Source organism: Schistocerca nitens, chromosome 1 (genome assembly GCF_023898315.1).
Source record: "Schistocerca nitens isolate TAMUIC-IGC-003100 chromosome 1, iqSchNite1.1, whole genome shotgun sequence".
NCBI lineage: Eukaryota > Metazoa > Arthropoda > Insecta > Orthoptera > Acrididae > Schistocerca > Schistocerca nitens.
This window is the reverse complement of record NC_064614.1, coordinates 233,532,514-233,552,157: the sequence shown is the minus strand read 5'-3', so window position 1 is coordinate 233,552,157 and position 19,644 is coordinate 233,532,514. Positions and strand designations below refer to the sequence as shown.

At 37.5% G+C, this 19,644-nt stretch overlaps 1 protein-coding gene across 3 annotated transcripts in view; it reads right to left on the bottom strand.

Annotated features, from left to right (window-relative positions):
* Nucleotides 1-3,380: 3,380 nt before the first annotated feature.
* LOC126246314 (probable E3 ubiquitin-protein ligase HERC4) overlaps nt 3,381-19,644 on the bottom strand; it is a 248,291-nt gene continuing 232,027 nt past the window's right edge. For all 3 annotated transcript variants that reach the window (XM_049948384.1, XM_049948386.1, XM_049948385.1), the window contains exons 21-22: nt 14,446-14,636; nt 3,381-3,709 (exon numbers count right to left, since the gene is read on the bottom strand). In XM_049948384.1, coding sequence (XP_049804341.1) covers nt 3,557-3,709; nt 14,446-14,636 — 344 coding nt within the window. In that variant the 3' untranslated portion in view covers nt 3,381-3,556. The remainder of the gene's footprint in view (nt 3,710-14,445; nt 14,637-19,644) is intronic.

Here is a 19,644-nt window from a genome sequence, read left to right as displayed (position 1 = left end):
TATATTCATTTTAGTTATGCTCATTACCCTTATAAGTCAAAAGGCTATAGGCTGGATGGTGGTGAAACAAGCGAGTACACGAGGAAATTTAGTAGGAAGGTGTTTTTTGCAGAAGATTTGCTAAAGAAGTTCTTTCTAGCAGATCTTTGGAGTAGAAAGTGAGATTTAAATAGTTAAGTAGATGTAACTTAAATTTAACAGCAGAGAGGTGTAGGACGAGGCTCACTGATTTAGCTTATGTAACACTGAAAATTTCAAAATACTTGGATCAGCTTCTTTATTGTCCAGAACCAATACAGAAGCTCATATACTCAAACATTCATAAAAATCTAGAACAAGATTTACTTCCAACTATCAAAGAAATTGAAGTTATTAAAACCTTACAAAGCTAGTGGAGAAGATTCTACTACTGCAGAACTTTTAAAATGATTTTTTTTTAAAGGGGAAACAAAGAAAGAAAAAGAAGCTAAAATTAAACTTGGGAAACAAAAACAACCAGGAGAGGTGGCCTTCTTAGTTTCAATACATAAAATGAGGCAATAAATAGGATATTAACAGTCTGAAACCAGCTGTGTGTAACATTTGCAATATTATGCTAAACAGAGTAGAATCAACAATGGAGAGTAATTAAGGTGAATATCAAGGTTGTTCTAAGAAGGGCATGTCATGTTATGAACAAATATTTAATGCGGAAGACGGTCATTTGCCACAGATTACTGAATTTAAAAGGTCCATATTTTTCTTTGAAATTGGGTGTAGCATATTATGCAAGCAAGTAATACGAGCAATTTTTAAAGCGCCATTGTCACAGCTCTACTGTGGATGAATGGCCTAAAGCATAGGCTGGTAATTCGCAGACTAGGATTTAATTCCCACTGATTCTATTTTCTTTTTAATTTTATTTTATTCCTCATAATGTTAAACTATTCATTATAAAATTTAAATATATTTAAACAATTCAGTTAATATGCATAAAACTAATATATTCAATTTAGTAATGATTACTACCAAGTCAAGTCAAAAGATTACAGGCCACCACACTGTAGCACACTGGTATAATTTTGTTGCACTGCCAGTGCACAATGCTTTAATTTTTCAATGGGAACTTGATGTACAGTAAGGTGGTTTTTTTTATCATAAGTAAGTTCCTTGTTACAAATGCAGAAAAGAAGTCTATATTTTAAACTTAACATATTTTGTCTTTACTTAAGTATCATCTCCATAAGGTTTCTGTTAATTTTTCTTTCGTGTACTTTGACTGCATGCTTCCTTTTAGCTCTTATGAACGCACCACAGGTAATAAATAGTTGCACTGCACATTCACGTAATTTAGCAGTTTATATTGTAATTGCAGGAAATAGCCAAACCAGCAAACTTGTCAAACACTGTAGTTAACTTACAATATAGAAGAAAACTGTAACAAATACATATCTATCACAATTATATCACACATTCAACAGTTTTCTGAAAGTATGCATACACTCTCATGACTAGCAGGCAAAAACAAAGCCACATACTACAACTCAAAATAACAGTTCAACTGTAATACGAAAAAACAAAAACATTTCGGAACAATTTAATATAGTTTAAATTAAATTCAACAATCTTCATTTAGCATAACAGACAAATCTGAGCAACTTCTTACAGCAGGCATTAAGTAGCACTTTCTACAAAACTTAATCTTCCATAATTATTGCAACAGCCTATACACCTCCAAGTACTTTCTATTTTCTGTTACCTCATCTACATCTGTAGAAGCATAATTACTGTTTTGAGAAATATTCCACACTAAAAACAAACATATAAAATATATTATTCTACCACAGCGAATGTGCACAATAACTCTACTGTACAGTTAGACATGACATACCAACATTTCATGATACAGCTGCCACCATTACTTAAACATTAAGTGCCAGTCATAAAATGTATGAGTTACAGACACCTTTCCTGAGAGATATGGGGAAGGAGGGGCACTTTTGGCAAAAAGAGTTGGTAAACAGTTCAGAATGTTTCAAAAAAACAGATTCAAGAACAATATAACACAGCAAGAAAAGTTAAGTTCTTCCAAAGTTAAGGCATACGGCAGAATGGAACAAACATAAAAATAGGAAAATATTAATATAATGTAAAACTGAAAAATAAAAAATTCAGAATACAAAATAATTTTGAAAAAATATAGGTAATGAAGTCGGCTAAAAAGCTCACCAAATGAAATTAATTTATCCTATTAATGTGTCTCTTGAATCCATGAACTACTTTAATGTAATTATTAAGTGGATGACTACCCCCCATGATAAATACAAAGAGCAATGGCCACAAAAGGAAATAAAGAGAAGTTGCTGTGGAGGTGCTGCAAATTTTTTGAGAGACAGAGAACAAGTTTTCCATACTTCTGATACTGCACAGAGTTCCAAGAGCATAACAAATGGAAGATCAAGTGTGAATTCATGTCAACAATGAAATTATTAGTATTGAAGTGCAACATATCAGTGTTTTCCCCACCACTTATTACTTGATTTTTAAGACTCTTATCATGCATTATTTTCATTCCATCTAAAACTTTGCATTAAGTAATTGATGCTTTTAAAATATGAGTTGTTTTTCAATATTAAAAAATAAATCATCTTAATCATGTTGAGCACCACAACTGACACTAATATTCATGATTACTAAAAACCTACTCAACTGTGTTATTACACATTTATTGTTTTACAACCAGTATGGGTCACAGAACAATTTCAGGTTGTCAAGTTACGCAACCTGAATATGTTCTATGAATGAAACTGGTCGTAACGTAATAAATGTGTAATAATATAGCTGAGATGATTTTGATTAATCACTAATATATCATAAAGCATCTTGTTGAATTTCCTATAAGCTACACTTTACCTACTGTGTTTGAGGAATTATAAAGAAATTAATTTTTATTGTGCACCAATAACATACTGACAAACAGTTTAACATCTTATCCCTCATCATCACTGCTGCTAATTTACAACTTTTTCTTTTCCTTTCTGAGCAAAAACTTTTGATTCCATGGCTTAGTATTTGTAGTGCACTTGATTTTCTGTTTTTTGGTACCACAACTCCACATGTCTCTACTAATATATAACATTTCCTTAACTTTCAGTCTTTTTATGTATAATTGTGTGTGTGTGTGTGTGTGTGAGATGTATATTAAAGCCACAGGAAATTTAAGTCTAGTAATAAAAATACTTTCAGCTTTGCTTATGGTATTGTTTCGAATGAGCAGAATTATAGGCACACATATTTATTAAATTTGGTGCACTAGGGCTGCAGAATGTTGTCCTGCATTCATAAGCTATAAAAAATATCGTCTCTGGTCAATACTTTTCTCTACATCCATACACTTTAAATAAAATATATCAAATTTCAACATGTATTTGTGATCATATTGTATATACAAAAAATTATAGGCATTATCTGAATATTTCAACATTAAAGGCAGCATTGTATAAAATAATAAACAAATTGCTCAAAAATCTCATTTGATTCTGGCAACAGCTAAGAATACGTCTACCTAAGAGCCCCCTTAAACTATGGAGAATCCCTCTGTTTGTTGAATAGCCTGAAGCAGTTTGTAACGAAGTCTTTCCTTTGTTTTGTATCGAGGCAAATCAAGCAGATTAAAGCATGTGTGTGCTACAGGAAGGTATTTGTCGTCATTTGTTGGCTGGATGTATATCTGTAAAAAAGAAGACGAGAATGTTAGTAAAGGCCAGGAAAGCCATTATAAACTGCAAAGGAAATGCAAAACTTATCAGAAAAGTTAAATAAGCATTGGATAAATTGAGGATAGTGACTTTTTAAACCAAGCATACACCATATCTGCATAGCTATTTTCTTTTTAGCTCCAGACAGAATATAGCATTCATATATAAACATTCACAAAAATCAACGTAACTTACCCTTTGCGACATTCCCACTTTTTCTCTCAAACCTTTAACATCATTACCATTTTTATATGTGCATCTATTGTTGCCCTTCAGGCTGGTAATTACAAAGCACATTCAAAAAGTTTTGCAGAATCGTCTCTAATTCTTTTATTTTTTGCAGGAGAATAAAATTTTTTGTGAACATACTTGGAACATTTATGTATAAGTGGGTATACAAAAGTATTTTCTTTCATTTACAGGTGAACGATAATGGACCATGAAGTAGATGTCAGGTTGCGACAACAGTCGGTGATGGAGTTCCTCTTCAAGACTGGCGATGACTGCCACATCGATTCACAGGAAGTTGCTCCCTGTTTATGGGGAGGACACAGTGAATCGCAGCAGTATACAGTGGTGGTTGCAGAGTTTTAAAGAAGGTGATTTCTCTCAACTGGACAATCCACAATGCGGTAGACCATCGACAGCGGTGAGTGATGAGAATAAGGAGACCACTGATCAAATCATCTGCAATGACAGCTGTGTGATGACATGACACTTTGCTGAAATGACTTGTTTACTATTGGGTAGTGTGTGGTATCACTGGTACAGTCACTAGGGTACAGAAAAATCTGTGCATGTTGGGTGCCTAGATTATTGACAAGAGAAATGAAAATGATGAGGAAGAATGTGTGCGAGGGTCTCATGAAGACCTTTACTGGAGAGTGGAAACAGTGTTATGATGGCGTCATTGCCCAGAATGAAACATGGTTGTTTCTGTCTGAATCCGAGAGCAAAACCCAATCCATGGAGTGGCGTCATCTGAGTTCCCGTTGGAAGAAGAACCCAAGACTTTCACAAACAGCAGGTCGAAAGGTGATGGCCTCCTTCTTGGTCGAGTGTGGTGTCATTTTTATTGACTTTTTGGAACCTGGTTCCACAATTAACTGGGACCATTACTGTTTGTCACTGGACACGTTGCAACGTGCCATCAAGACCCAAAGACCACAACTTCAGGGTCAGCTCATCAGACTACACCATGACGATGTCAAACCCCATACAGCACTTACGAATCACGAGAAAATCAGGAAAATGGGTTGGAAAATTGTTCCTCATCCTCACTACAGTCCGGACTTGGCTCCGTATGATTTTCACCTCCTTGGTCGTCTGAAGGCCCACCTATGCATTAAAATATTTGATAGTGCGAAAGACCTTACTTCCTGTGACAAGCGATGGTGTAAAAGTCAGTCCAGAGAATTTTACCAAAGTGTATTTACATCATGGAAAGAACATTGGACCAGATGTGTCACAGCTGATGGAGGCTAATTGAGTAGGCTCATTGTACAGCTAAATGTTCCAAGTATGCTCACAAAAAATTTCATTCTCCTCCTGCAAAAAAATAAAATTAGAGACTGTGCAAAACTTACTGGAGGAACATCAAATTTCTCACCATATCCCAAACTATGCACTACAAAATCAACTACTAGCCTCCACTGTTGAGAAGATAGACTCCTCGTCTTTCAAAAATTATTGTACCTCTGCCTGTTCATCTTCTATTACACTGTTTCTATATTCTTTTATAAATGGTTTATAAGCCTCTTTTGTACCCCATATTCACATCTTTTCACACTCCTAGCTTGTGTGAAACATGCCCAAAGTACTTACCAAATAATGCTGCCTAGCATGATCCATCACTTTCCTCTGTCCATCTCTCTGAATTTCACTGTTTTTTTATTAACATCCAGCAAAGTGCACAATACAAGCAAGGAGCCAATTTCTTCACATTCTTCGAGAAACTGCCTCCAAAATTGAGATGCATATTATATTCAAAATTAATATGAAAATGTCTAGTGTCTGATAATTCCCACTAATTTTAAAAATGGCCATATATTCGATGCCACGGGTCACCTATCTCTATCTGGAAACACTAGATTCAACTGACAGCAGCAGTGTTCTGATGCAACAAACTTGAGTTGAAGCTTGCTGTCACGATCTCTACTGCCTTGCCATCACGAATCCAGAACTCTGTCTAGCCTATGATGTATCACTGTAGTCTACAATGCCAGTGAACTTTAAATGAAAGTGATTTAAGTTATGGTAACAGTAAAATATTTGTGTTGGTAGCTAGTTACATAAATGGTGTTCATATAATGCAGGCTACAAACTGAAAGCACATGCAGAAGAACATGGAAATAAGGCAGCATTTTGGACCTCCACAAATAGAAAAAAGTCAATCATGATGCACGCTAGTAAAGAAGAACTGAAAAAAATGAGGAAAGCTAAATGTTCAAATAGAGGATAAATGCAAAATGGTCAAAACTATAAGAAGATGCACTGAAATGGATTCAAGGACACTGTCAAAATGAGGTTGGAATTAATACAAAAAATGATTCAAACACATGGTCATAAGTTAGTACTACAGTGGAACCTAACAGACTTTCTGGGTAGAGTAAGTTGGTGCAACAGGTTTATGAAGCACCATGGACTTAGCATGCAAACCAAAAATAGCAAATATGGATGAAACACTTCTTACATTTGTAGAGGGAAACATTCCACGTGGGAAAAAATATATCTAAAAACAAAGATGATGTGACTTACCAAACAAAGCGCTGGCAGGTCGATAGACACACATACAAACACACAAAATTCAAGCTTTCGCAACAAACGGTTGCTTCATCAGGAAAGAGGGAAGGAGAGGGAAAGACGAAAGGATGTGGGTTTTAAGGGAGAGGGCAAGGAGTCATTCCAATCCCGGGAGCAGAAAGACTTACCTTAGGGGGAGAAAAGGACAGGTATACACTCGCGCGCGCACACACACATATACCTATGTGTGGATGGATATGTGTGTGTGTGCGCGCGAGTGTATACCTGTCCTTTTCTCCCCCTAAGGTAAGTCTTTCCGCTCCCGGGATTGGAATGACCCCTTACCCTCTCCCTTAAAACCCACATCCTTTCGTCTTTCCCTCTCCTTCCCCTCTCCTGATGAGGCAACAGTTTGTTGCGAAAACTTGAATTTTGTGTGTTAGTTTGTGTGTCTATCGACCTGCCAGCACTTCGTTTGGTAAGTCACATCATCTTTGTTTATATATATATATATATATATATATATATATATATATATATATATATATTTTGTGCGTGTGTGTGTGTGTGTGTGTGTGTGTGTGTCCACCTAACCTTCGTAAGCTCTTAGTTCATCCCTATGAAATCCCCAAACCACCTTCCCTACCCTCTGGCTCCTACCCTTGTAACCGCCCCCAGTGTAAAACCTGTCCCATGCACCCTCCCACTACCACCTACTCCAGTCCTGTAACCCGGAAGGTGTACACGATCAAAGGCAGAGCCACGTGTGAAAGCACCCACGTGATTTACCAACTGACCTGCCTACACTGTGAAGCTTTCTATGCGGGAATGACCAGCAACAAACTGTCCATTCACATGAATGGACACAGGCAGACAGTGTTCGTTGGTAATGAGGATTACCCTGTGGCTAAACATGCCTTGGTGCACGGCCAGCACATCTTGGCACAGTGTTACACCGTCTGGGTTATCTGGATACTTCCCACTAACACCAACCTGTCAGAACTCCGGAGATGGAAACTTGCCCTTCAGTATATCCTCTCTTCTCGTTATCCGCCAGCCCTCAACCTCCGCTAATTTCAAGTTGCCGCCACTCATACCTCACCTGTCATTCAACAACATCTTTGCCTCTGTACTTCTGCCTCGAGTGACATCTCTGCCGAAACTATTTGCCTTTACAAATGTCTGCTTGTGTGGTTGGATATGGGTGTGTGTGTGTGTGTGTGTGTGTGTGTGTGTGTGTGTGTGTGTGCGCGCGAGAGTGTATACCTGTCCTTTTTTTTCCCCATAAGGTAAGTCTTTCCGCTCCCGGGATTGGAATGACTCCTTACCCTCTCCCTTAAAACCCACATCCTTTCGTCTTTCCCTCTCCTTCCCTCTTTCCTGATGAGGCAACAGTTTGTTGCAAAAGCTTGAATTTCGTGTGTATGTTTGTGTGTCTATCGACTTGCCAGCGCTTTCGTTCGGTAAGTCACATCATCTTTGTTTTTAGATATATTTTTCCCACGTGGAATGTTTCCCTCTATATATATGAAAATGTGCAGTACACTGTTTCCTTTCTTGTTGTGCTGAAGGTACCGAACTTAATCCAATGACCAAATACCACAAGGCAGTGATGTTCACACACATGAGAAGGGTTGAATGGATGAGGCCGGCACAAAATTATGGATTATCAGAGTGTGGAAGTGAAGGAAGATGCTTTACTGAATAAGATTTCACTTCTTGTGCTAGATCAGTTCAGCAGTAATTTGAAAAATTCTGTGAAAGTAAAACTTATACAGGGAAATACAGAGCTTGCTGTTATTCTACGATGACTTGCGCATAACAGTTGCAACCTCTTGATGTCTTGATAAATAAATGATTTAAAGTGTATACAAGAGAGGAATGGAACAAATGGATGATGGATGAAATCCAACATGAACTCACATCTAAGGGGGATTTAAAATGACCTAAAATCGAACAAGTGTGTCAGTGGATAACACAGTCATGGTCTAGAATGAGAGAAGACGTTATTGTTAAATCTTTCAAGAACTGTGGCATACAACAATGACCAAGAAGAGGAAGAAGAAGAAAGTTCAGATCACGATTTACAGGGATTTTAAAGGACAGTTTGGTTTTATAAAATGAGAATTTATTTAGTTTTCATTTAGTCCACTTTGAAATCTAATAATAAAAATTGTAAAATTGTTATTTTTTAAAAAAATTGATTAAAAATTGAGGTGCATCTTATAGTCTGTAAAATGTGGTACCCCTGGGTAGAATTGAATATGTTGTGTCTTTTTAAAACAGAAGGTGAGCCCATTCACAGAAAAGCAGTCAATGATACTTTTAAGAACACTGTTCACGATTTCTTCTGTTGCTGTATGCACGCTTGAATTGATTACAATACTAGTGCCATCTGCAAAAAGAACTAATTCTACTTATTGTATATTAGACGGTAGATCATTTGGGTGTATGAGGAACAACAGTGACCTAAGATTGAGCCTTCGGGAACCATGTAAGTGATTTCTTCCCAGTCAGAATAATGTCCCTGGACTACACTGTTTGAATTTCTTAGCACAAATTCTTGCATTCTTTTGGTTAGATATGACATTGTCTATTGGTTGGCTATACCATCAATACCATAAAACTTCAATTTATCAGGGAGAATACAGCAGCTCGCACAGTCAGATGCCTTAGATAGGCCACAGAAAATAACAACCAGCAGTACTGTATTATTTAATGCTTGTAAAATTTGTTGAGTGAAAATGCAAATGGCGTTCTCAGCAAGTCAACTCTTCTGAAATCCAAACTGTGATTTGCTGAGGATTTCATTGTTGCTGAGGTGAGATACTATTCTAACACACAATTTGGCACAGGAATGTTATTTACAACTCGACACAAAGGAATTAACCGAATGAGATGGAAATTGGTAGATGTGATGTACTTCTACAGACAAACAAACAATTACAGTTTCAGAGAAAAGTGGAGGATTTATTCAAGAGAAAGAGCTTCACAAACTGAGCCAGTCAATAATGTGTTGGTCCACCTCTGGCCCTTATGCAGGCAGTTATCTGGCTTGGCATTGACTGATAGAGTTGATGGAGGGACAGTGTGACAAATTCTGTTCAAGTGGTGCTTTATACCATCAAAATACCATGATAGTTGGAGGGCCCCAACCATAATGCTCCAAATGTTCTCAGTTCAGGAGAAATCTGGATACCTTGCTGGCCAAGACAGGGTTTGCCAAAGCACGAAGACAAGCAGTAGATATTCTCGTTGTTTGCAGGTGGGCATTATCTTGCTGAGATGTAAGCCCTGGACAGCTTGCCATGAAGGGCAACAAAACAAGGCACAGAATATTATAAACATACTGCTATAGTGTAAGAGTGCCGTGAGTAACAACCAAAAGGATGCAGCTAAGAACAGAGATGGCACCCAAGACCATCAATCCATGTTGTCAGAGCAGTATGGCATGTGACAGATTGGTATCCCACTGCTGTCCGGGATGTCTCCAGATACTTCTTCACTGGTCATCAGGGCTCAGTTTGGCTCACTGCTGAAGACAATTCTACTCAAGTTAATCAGATTCCAGGCCAAATAAATGCTTGCATTGGGCAAAAGGTGAAACAATGCATTGTTAACTAGCTTAATTTGTGAAGCTTTTTCTCTCGAATAAATTATCCATTTTTTCCGAAACTGTAGTCATCTGTCTGCGCAAGTACACCACATCTATTGATTTCCATCCCAAGCAGATAATTCCTGTGTGGTGCGTCCCCCCCCCCCTTTTTTTTTGTATTAAATATATTTCACTGAAAATTCAAGGTATAAGTAACACGTGCTGCGACTTTCTGTGAATGACATTGTGCTCTGGTTCATTCATATGAATTACAGTTGTCAATACTCTTACGTGAGTTTCACGTAAATCAAGTTATTTTTTATTTACTTCAATTTGACATACCAACAACAAGTGCACTGATTTGCCAGTAGTGTAATTTTAAATGTTACATCACAGCTTATAAAAATGAAAATAATGAATTTCTGAACATGTAAGTAATTCGAGAGAGCAAAAAATCTACTCATCAAGCAGCGGCAGAAGCACACACATGAAAAGTATTATGTTTGCAAGGTTTTGGAGCCAGTGGCTCCTTCTGCTGTCAAAAGGGTTGAAGGAGAATGAGGAAAATGATTGGTGAGGTTAAGGAAAAGGAACAGAGTTTGGAAAGGCCGCCCAGAACCCTAAGTCAGGTAAGTCTCCCCCTGACCTGGGCAGCCGAAACACATTTTTATGGCACCTCTGTCAAGAGGTAATTTCAGTAATCTACTGATCATGGACCTAAATTATACTACATTTTGTGTCCTTAGGTGATGACTGCCACTACTAATAATAGTAACCATGCTTTTGATGTCCAAAATACGAGGGCAGTTCAATAAGTAATGCAACACATTTTTTTTCTGAAACAGGGGTTGTTTTATTCAGCATTGAAATACACCAGATTATTCCCCAATCTTTTAGCTACACAACACTATTTTTCAACGTAATCTCCATTCAATGCTACGGCCTTACGCCACCTTGAAATGAGGGCCTGTATGCCTGCACGGTACCATTCCACTGGTCGATGTCGGAGCCAACGTCGTACTGCATCAATAACTTCTTCATCATCCGCGTAGTGTGTCCCACGGATTGCGTCCTTCATTGGGCCAAACATATGGAACTCCGACGGTGCGAGATCGGGGCTGTAGGGTGCATGAGGAAGAACAGTCCACTGAAGTTTTGTGAGCTCCTCTTGGGTGCGAAGACTTGTGTGAGGTCTTGCGTTGTCATGAAGAAGGAGAAGTTCGTTCTGATTTTTGTGCCTACGAACACGCTGAAGTCGTTTTTCAATTTCTGAAGAGTAGCACAATACACTTCAGAGTTGATCGTTTGACCATGGGGAAGGACATCGAACAGAATAACCCCTTCAGTGTCTCAGAAGACTGTAACCATGACTTTACCGGCTGAGGGTATGGCTTTAAACTTTTTCTTGGTAGGGGAGTGGGTGTGGCGCCACTCCATTGATTGCCGTTTTGTTTCAGGTTCGAAGTGATGAACCCATGTTTCATCGCCTGTAACAATCTTTGACAAGAAATTGTCACCCTCAGCCACATGACGAGCAAGCAATTCCGCACAGATGGTTCTCCTTTGCTCTTTATGGTGTTCGGTTAGACAACGAGGGACCCAGCGGGAACAAACCTTTGAATATCCCAACTGGTGAACAATTGTGACAGCACTACCAACAGAGATGTCAAGTTGAGCACTGAGTTGTTTGATGGTGATCCGTCGATCATCTCGAACGAGTGTGTTCGCACGCTCCGCCACTGCAGGAGTCACAGCTGTGCACGGCCGGCCCGCACGCGGGAGATCAGACAGTCTTGCTTGACCTTGCGGCGATGATGACACACGCTTTCACCGTAGACATTCTGCAAGCGCCTATGAATATCTGAGATACCCTGGTTTTCCGCCAAAAGAAACTCGATCACTGCCCATTGTTTGCAACGCACATCCGTTACAGACGCCATTTTAACAGCTCCGTACAGGGCTGCCACCTGTCGGAAGTCAATGAAACTATACGAGGCGAAGCGGGAATGTTTGAAAATATTCCACAAGAAATTTCCGGTTTTTTCAACCAAAATTGGCCGAGAAAAAAAAGTGTTGCATTACTTATTGAACTGCCCTCGTATATCCAAAGACAGCTTATTTTACTTCACTATAAAGATACAAGAAAACATTAGTAAGTTATATATGTTATTAATAATTTAATTAGTGCCAAACCATTAATTGCAGTGCAAACTAGCACCAATATGAGTTCCTTCAAACATGAACAATGTAGCCATTATATTTCTATTAGGAAGTACAGATCTGATGAGAGACCGTATATTTATTTTTGTGAGAATATTTTTACTTCTTTGTGGTATGATTTTATCTCCACATTTGTAGTGTTCAGTACATCATGAAAACCAATATCTTGTTTAGTTTGAATGCACTGGCTCCTTATGTACTTTTGTTTCTGTTTTATCACTGACATGGTAAATGGACTTGTTAATATGTGCCCCGTATGGATTTTTATTAAAAATAACCAAACAATTGTGATCAAGATAAACATTAATAACTGTGTAGAAATAATACCAACTACGAGGTGCATTCAAGTTCTAATGCCTCCGATTTTTTTTCTAATTAACTACTCACCCAAAATCGATGAAACTGGCGTTACTTCTCGACGTAATCACCCTGCAGACGTACACATTTTTCATAACGCTGACGCCATGATTCCATGGCAGCGGCAAAGGCTTCTTTAGGAGTCTGTTTTGACCACTGGAAAATCGCTGAGGCAATAGCAGCACGGCTGGTGAATGTGCGGCTACGGAGAGTGTCTTTCATTGTTAGAAAAAGCCAAAAGTCACTAGGAACCAGGTCAAGTGAGTAGGGAGCATGAGGAATCACATCAAAGTTGTTATCACGAAGAAACTGTTGCGTAACATTAGCTCGATGTGCGGGTGCGTTGTCTTGGTGAAACAGCACACACGCAGCCCTTTCCGGACGTTTTTGTTGCAGTGCAGGAAGGAATTTGTTCTTCAAAACATTTTCGTAGGATGCACCTGTTACCGTAGCGCCCTTTGGAAAGCAATGGGTAAGGATTACGCCCTCGCTGTCCCAGAACATGGACACCATCATTTTTTCAGCACTGGCGGTTACCCGAAATTTTTTTGGTGGCGGTGAATCTGTGTGCTTCCATTGAGCTGACTGGCGCTTTGTTTCTGGATTGAAAAATGGCATCCACGTCTCATCCATTGTCACAACCGACGAAAAGAAAGTCCCATTCATGCTGTCGTTGCGCGTCAACATTGCTTGGCAACATGCCACACGAGCAGCCATGTGGTCGTCCGTCAGCATTTGTGGCACCCACCTGGATGACAATTTTCGCATTTTGAGGTCATCGTGCAGGATTGTGTGCACAGAACCCACAGAAATGCCAACTCTGGAGGCGATCCGTTCAACAGTCATTCGGCGATCCCCCAAAACAATTCTCTCCACTTTCTCGATCATGTCGTCAGACTGGCTTATGCGAGCCCGAGGTTGTTTCGGTTTGTTGTCACACGATGTTCTGCCTTCATTAAACTGTCGCACCCAGGAACGCACTTTCGACACATCCATAACTCCATCACCACATGTCTCCTTCAACTGTCGATGAATTTCAATTGGTTTCACACCACGCAAATTCAGAAAACGAATGATTTCTCGCTGTTCAAGTAAGGAAAACGTCGCCATTTTAAGTATTTAAAACAGTTCTCATTCTCGCCGCTGGCGGTAAAATTCCATCTGCCGTACGGTGCTGCCATCTCTGGGACATATTGACAATGAACGCGGCCTCATTTTAAAACAATGTGCATGTTTCTATCTCTTTCCAGTCCGGAGAAAAAAAATCGGAGGCCTTAGAACTTGAATGCACCTCGTAATTTCAGTTACATGATGAATTTCTGGTGTCAGAGGAAAAAATACACATTATATAGCTTCTGCAACAAGTCTGAAGGGCTCTACAACACACTAATTAATTATTTCCAAGCCAATGGAGAGATGCTGTGAACTGATTCCCTGTTCCTCCGTGAATGCTCACTACAGCTGAAGCTCTTAAAATTTGCCTACAAAGCTTGGCAAAAGTTGTTTTTAATTTTTTTAACTTGGAATGCTTGCAATGAATTAATTACTTAGACAGAGCAGACACCAAAATAAAGATATGATTTAGTATGGTTAATCATAACTTTTATTTCACAGAGATGGTTCTGTTGTCAAATCAAATGACTACTATATGCACTGGATTGCTATGCTCCATTTCTCAACTGTTGCAGTAGATTCCGGAAAAATAATTTCAGTTTTTAATCAGAAATTTACTAAAATATTGTCTGCATAATATAATACAAATGAATAAGTTACTAAAATTTAATTTCAAAATACCTTTATAGCTTTCATTCCTTGGACTGGAATACGATCACTTCCCGTCAAATATAATAGGAATTTTTTCTTTTGTTCTGGAGTGAGCTCATGGAAAACTTCCCAAAAATATTTTATAGTTTCATCAGATTCTGTGTATCCATTCTTGTACTGTGCATTTCTCTGTAATTCCTCCCAATCATAGTTTTCATTACCTAAGAGACACAACAACCATTAAATTATGAATTTTTTTATGTCAATGAGGAATCATAATGTAGTAAATTACAGTTTTAACAATGAGAAACAGTCCAACTGCAGTTATGACATGTTCCAGTTGGTACTCAAAGCAGCTTCAAATACTGACTGTTCACATCATCTGAGCCTCTGGTCTGAAAATGATCATATAGACAGAGACTGGTAACTGGAATCAAAAATAAATAATTTATTGCAATCTGGCTGTTTTTCTTTGTCAAATCATTAAACCAATATTCCTTATTCAAATACAGGATTGACTTTAGTGTGCACATGCCTGAGGACCCACGTGTACATGCATACAAGTATGCACAGGTTTCACTTTATTATTAGGGCTGTATGAGTGCATGTGACTGGAAACATTATTCTGAACTACAGGGTATTATATTACCATAAGGATGAAGTCATTGCTTCAAATCCTGCAAGGAGCACCATACTAACACAGACCAAAAAGCAAGCAAACGTTCATGAAAAGCTTGTAGTTCATAGAAATTTGTGAACAGGCTTAGAGGAGTCTGCTCAAAGTGTCTTTGATTCCAGCTATCAGTGGATACAAGGTGTATGTGATTTTAATTAATGGTTTAATCAGGTGTTAACTAAGAACATGTAAAATTTTTGTCCTGTGTTCCAAATGTTCTGAAAGTTGCCTCTAAGGACTGCCATAAAAAGTGTTGAATACTGTTATATCATTGTATTTTACAAATATTTACTATTAAAAACAGTCTTGATCATGATTTATTTATCAAGGTGACCGGTTTCGACCACTACTGTGGTCATCTTCAGACCAAGAGGTTCCTACACAATGGTCTGAAGATGACCACAGTAGTGGTCGAAACCGGTCACCTTGATAAATAAATCGTGATCAAGACTGTTTTAATAGTAAATATTTGTAAGACATTGATCACTGCCTTTCCCGTAATGTATTCAAAAGCAGTTGTATTTTACGGTTTGATTACTGACATATCTACACAATGGAAATATTATCCTTCCATGGCATTATCCACAGTGGTTTGAGTACTCGATTTAACTTCAGAGTTAACTTAACACTGGACAAAAATTAAGTTGGCATCAGGACCCATCCTGAAAGAAAACAGTTACTGAACATTGTGCCTGACTTTGTATAATGTACGATATCAATAAGAGGCTCCTTACATCAGGCTGTAGTAAAAACAGATACAAAATAACTGGATCTATAAATAATAGTTTTGATGGTTACAATTTCAAAGTCTATACTGAAACACAAGAAAACATTTTGAATTGTCTGATAAGTGTGAATAGAATTTTAATGAGGAAGGAACATTCTCCCCACCCACATCTCACTCCCTTTGCCCACATTAAATTCTTCATAAGAATGTCAATTCTTCGAAATGATTCAATGCCATAGTAATTTGAGTTATAAGGATTTATCACACACATCTTTATAATAATAGGTATCACATTAAATTGTCTTTACAACCAATTCATAGATTTAAAAAAATGTGTGTGTAGATAGCATAATTTTCACAAATGGGTGACAAAGCATACCATTTAAATTTGCTAAAACTACATTTTTTTTCGTTCTGTGTCTTAAAATTGTTGTTTCTATGAGGGGTAATAAGTGAGGCCTCAAATGGCAATAAAAATGGAGAGCTACACATGACAATAAAGAAAATTAAGTGAAAACATTACACAATGGATTTAAATAATCCTTGGATTTTCTGACAACTCTTTCCACTTTATTCTTTCTTGAATTCTAGTTATTGCTGTTAATGGTTCCAAAATGCAATTGCACATGACCTACATAATGTGGAAAAAATTCTTCTTCCACCATTGAACCCATCTGCCAGTACATGTCCATGTGGAGTCTCACTTACAAGTACTCATGGATGTCAGTCTCAATTTGTTTTAGATTTTGATACAAAGTTATAATGAACTATTTTAATTCACCCACTTCCTTGACGTTTATTTCTCCTCATATCAGGTTTATCAGTTGTTTGTTACATCAATTCTTTTGTTATATTCACAGCTCTGCACTTCTAACTAACTAAGTGTATACACAAAGACATAATGTCATTTTCCCACCTTCCTATTAAGTTTCTATTAATGTACAGTTCATGAAATGTTAGAAAATTCATTATGATTCTTCAATGGACGATAAACTCAGCTGTCATGGTTACTGCTAAAATAAAACTGGATCATATGACAAAGACAGATATGACTGCTTTTCGATTAATACTCATTGGCAGACACTCAAATCTGAGAAAAGGATCCTCTCCTGCCACAAAACACACTGAAATGCAACATCCCTTGGATAGTGTGCTGATGGTGATTTAGGAGACCAGTCTGTGCAGAAATATGCCTTCAAATACATTACACCTGTTTCTAGGTGCAAGGCATGGTTGGATTTGGTGTCATTTATACCTAGGTCAACTCTCCACTTCCTGCTTTCTATGATCTAGTTGAAACATATCAATTCCCAGTGAAGCTCAACGAGTGACAGAACTTTTCATCTTCTCCTACAACATACCAATTAACTGAATTATAGCTTTTACACTTCAGGGCTAACATTGCTACATAAATTGAGGCAATTTTGTTGATGAAAAGCATGATAAACACAAAATTTTGGACAACAACAACTTAGCAATATAAGGTTTTCCAATACAAAATATCATTCTTGTACTGCTTTCTAAACTTCTACAAAATCAGTTCAAACTCTATTTTCATAAAAATTATAAAAATGAATCACATTCAATTTCCTTTTAAAAAATCTGTTTTCTATAACAGATTTCAGACTAATCAGTTGAGAAGAATATGTCTTCAAACATTCAGAAAACCACATTCGATTTTCCAGTGTGTGCTAACAACACATGAAAATGGCGGATGACTTTAAGGGAATGCCACGGCAAAAGGCTACATTGGAGCAACCTGTTGTCCGTATTTTGTTGGATGTGGCTTTTATTTTTAAATTGAAACGTAAAATCTCAATATATTGTGTTGACCCGTGGTGAAATTGTAAGTATCCAGCAAGCCCATCACTATAGGGGTCATGCCCAGTAGCTGTGCAGTATCAGCCACTGGTGTGTTTCTTTATCCGGGTTCCCAAACCTCTAATTTGGTTTCTTAATTTAGGTCCTAAAGCCTTGTGGTGGTATCAGTCTGCCAACAAAGGAAATTGCTAAGTCTTTTTCCTCCAGTTCCGAAATCTACAAGAGTATCTCACACAGGCGGCAAGCAATAAATAATATCAATTTTGATTTTAAACTTCTCAGCATTCAACACTGACATACCAATGGACCAAAATGATGCACTGATAAAGTTTATGCATCCTCAATGCCCAGCTAATTCATTTTAATAGCTCAAAAGACAGGATGCTTATTAGGTACCAGAACAATACTTCATTTCCATGCTCTCTCTTCCTTCAGTATCGTCAACTATGATTAGTCTGAAATGAACAGCAGAAAGTGGCTCCAAAATTTCAAAAAATGTAAACTGCAATGCTGAGAAGTTTAAAATCAAAACTGATATTACTTTTCTGCCTACATGAGATACTCCTAAAGATTAGAGAATCGGAGATAAGGTACTTAGCAAATGGCTTTGTAAGCACACAGGTACCACCACAAAGCCCTGGAACTTAAATTCAGACACCAAATTACATGCTTGGGGACCTGAATGAAGAAACCCGCCCATGGCTGGTATTGCAGAGCTATTGTGTGTGACTCCTAAGGTGATGGGATTGGAAAATTGAGTGTTATTTTCTGGATGCTTGAAAACATACTCTTTCCAACTGTGATTAAAGTAGTCTGAAATCAATTATGAAAAACAGATTTTCTGAAAGCAAACTGAATATGATCCGTTTTTGTAACTTTTATGAAAATAAAGATTGAACTGATTTTGTTTAAATTTAGAAAGCAGTACGTGACTGTTATTTTATATTGGAAAACCTTATGTTGCTAAGTTGTTGTGTCCAAAGTTTCGTGTTTATCATTGCCTCAATTTATGTAGCATTGAAGCCCATATTGTAAATTTTACCCACTGTCTTAAAGCATGTTGTCTTGAATAAAAGTGGTTTGGAAGCTTTACCGGAAAATTGTAGTTGTAAAAGAAATGTCAAATATACACTTTTTTCAACTTCTCACAATGTTTTGCATTTGTAGGTAATCTGAAAACTGTACGTGAATGAAATTTTGTATTCCACATCTTTGTACTACCAAGCCATTGCATATTGTGTGTTTATGAGATATAACAATCCAAAGTTTACATTTTTTTCGTGTCATAATTTTTGCACACAACTTTGATTCAAATTATCTAGCATTGTTAGCCACCGATGGATAATCAAATATACTCTTTTAGGCATTTAAACCATGCTCTTTCTAATGAGCCCAGTTTGGAGAGTTTTACAGAACACAGTTTTGTGCAAAATTAGATCAAAATTAGCCAATTTTTGAGCTTTTTTTACAAAATATTGAACTTTGCATGTAATTTATTTCGTATGGGAAAGTGATACTGAAACAGTGTATTTGAGAACCATGTGTTGTTAGGTTACTACAAGCCAAGTTTCATGTTCATTACACCTTTAGTCCCTCAGATATAAGAAGTCAAACTCATAATTTTTTTTCGGGTGCCAATTTTTTCGAGCAATTTTGCCTTTCTATAACATCTCAGCCAATATTGCATCAATGAATGTTAAACTTTACCAATGTTCATCATGGACTTGAGTGAATGTTCACATAAAATTTCAGCGAAATCCACGACAGTCCAGCAGGGAGGCCTAAGTGAGTTACATGGAGTGACACAGGAGCAGGATGATTATTTGGAGAAAGTTGCTGCAGTAATAATAGTAATGAATTACAACAATCTGCTTCCATAAACCATTAAAAATGAGCTCAAGGACATAGGTCAACAATAGATTATGAGCTAATAAATGAAAATTTAGTACTTCTGTTCAAAGATGTGCACGATTTCAGAGGATGCAATATTAGCTCAGACCTCTAT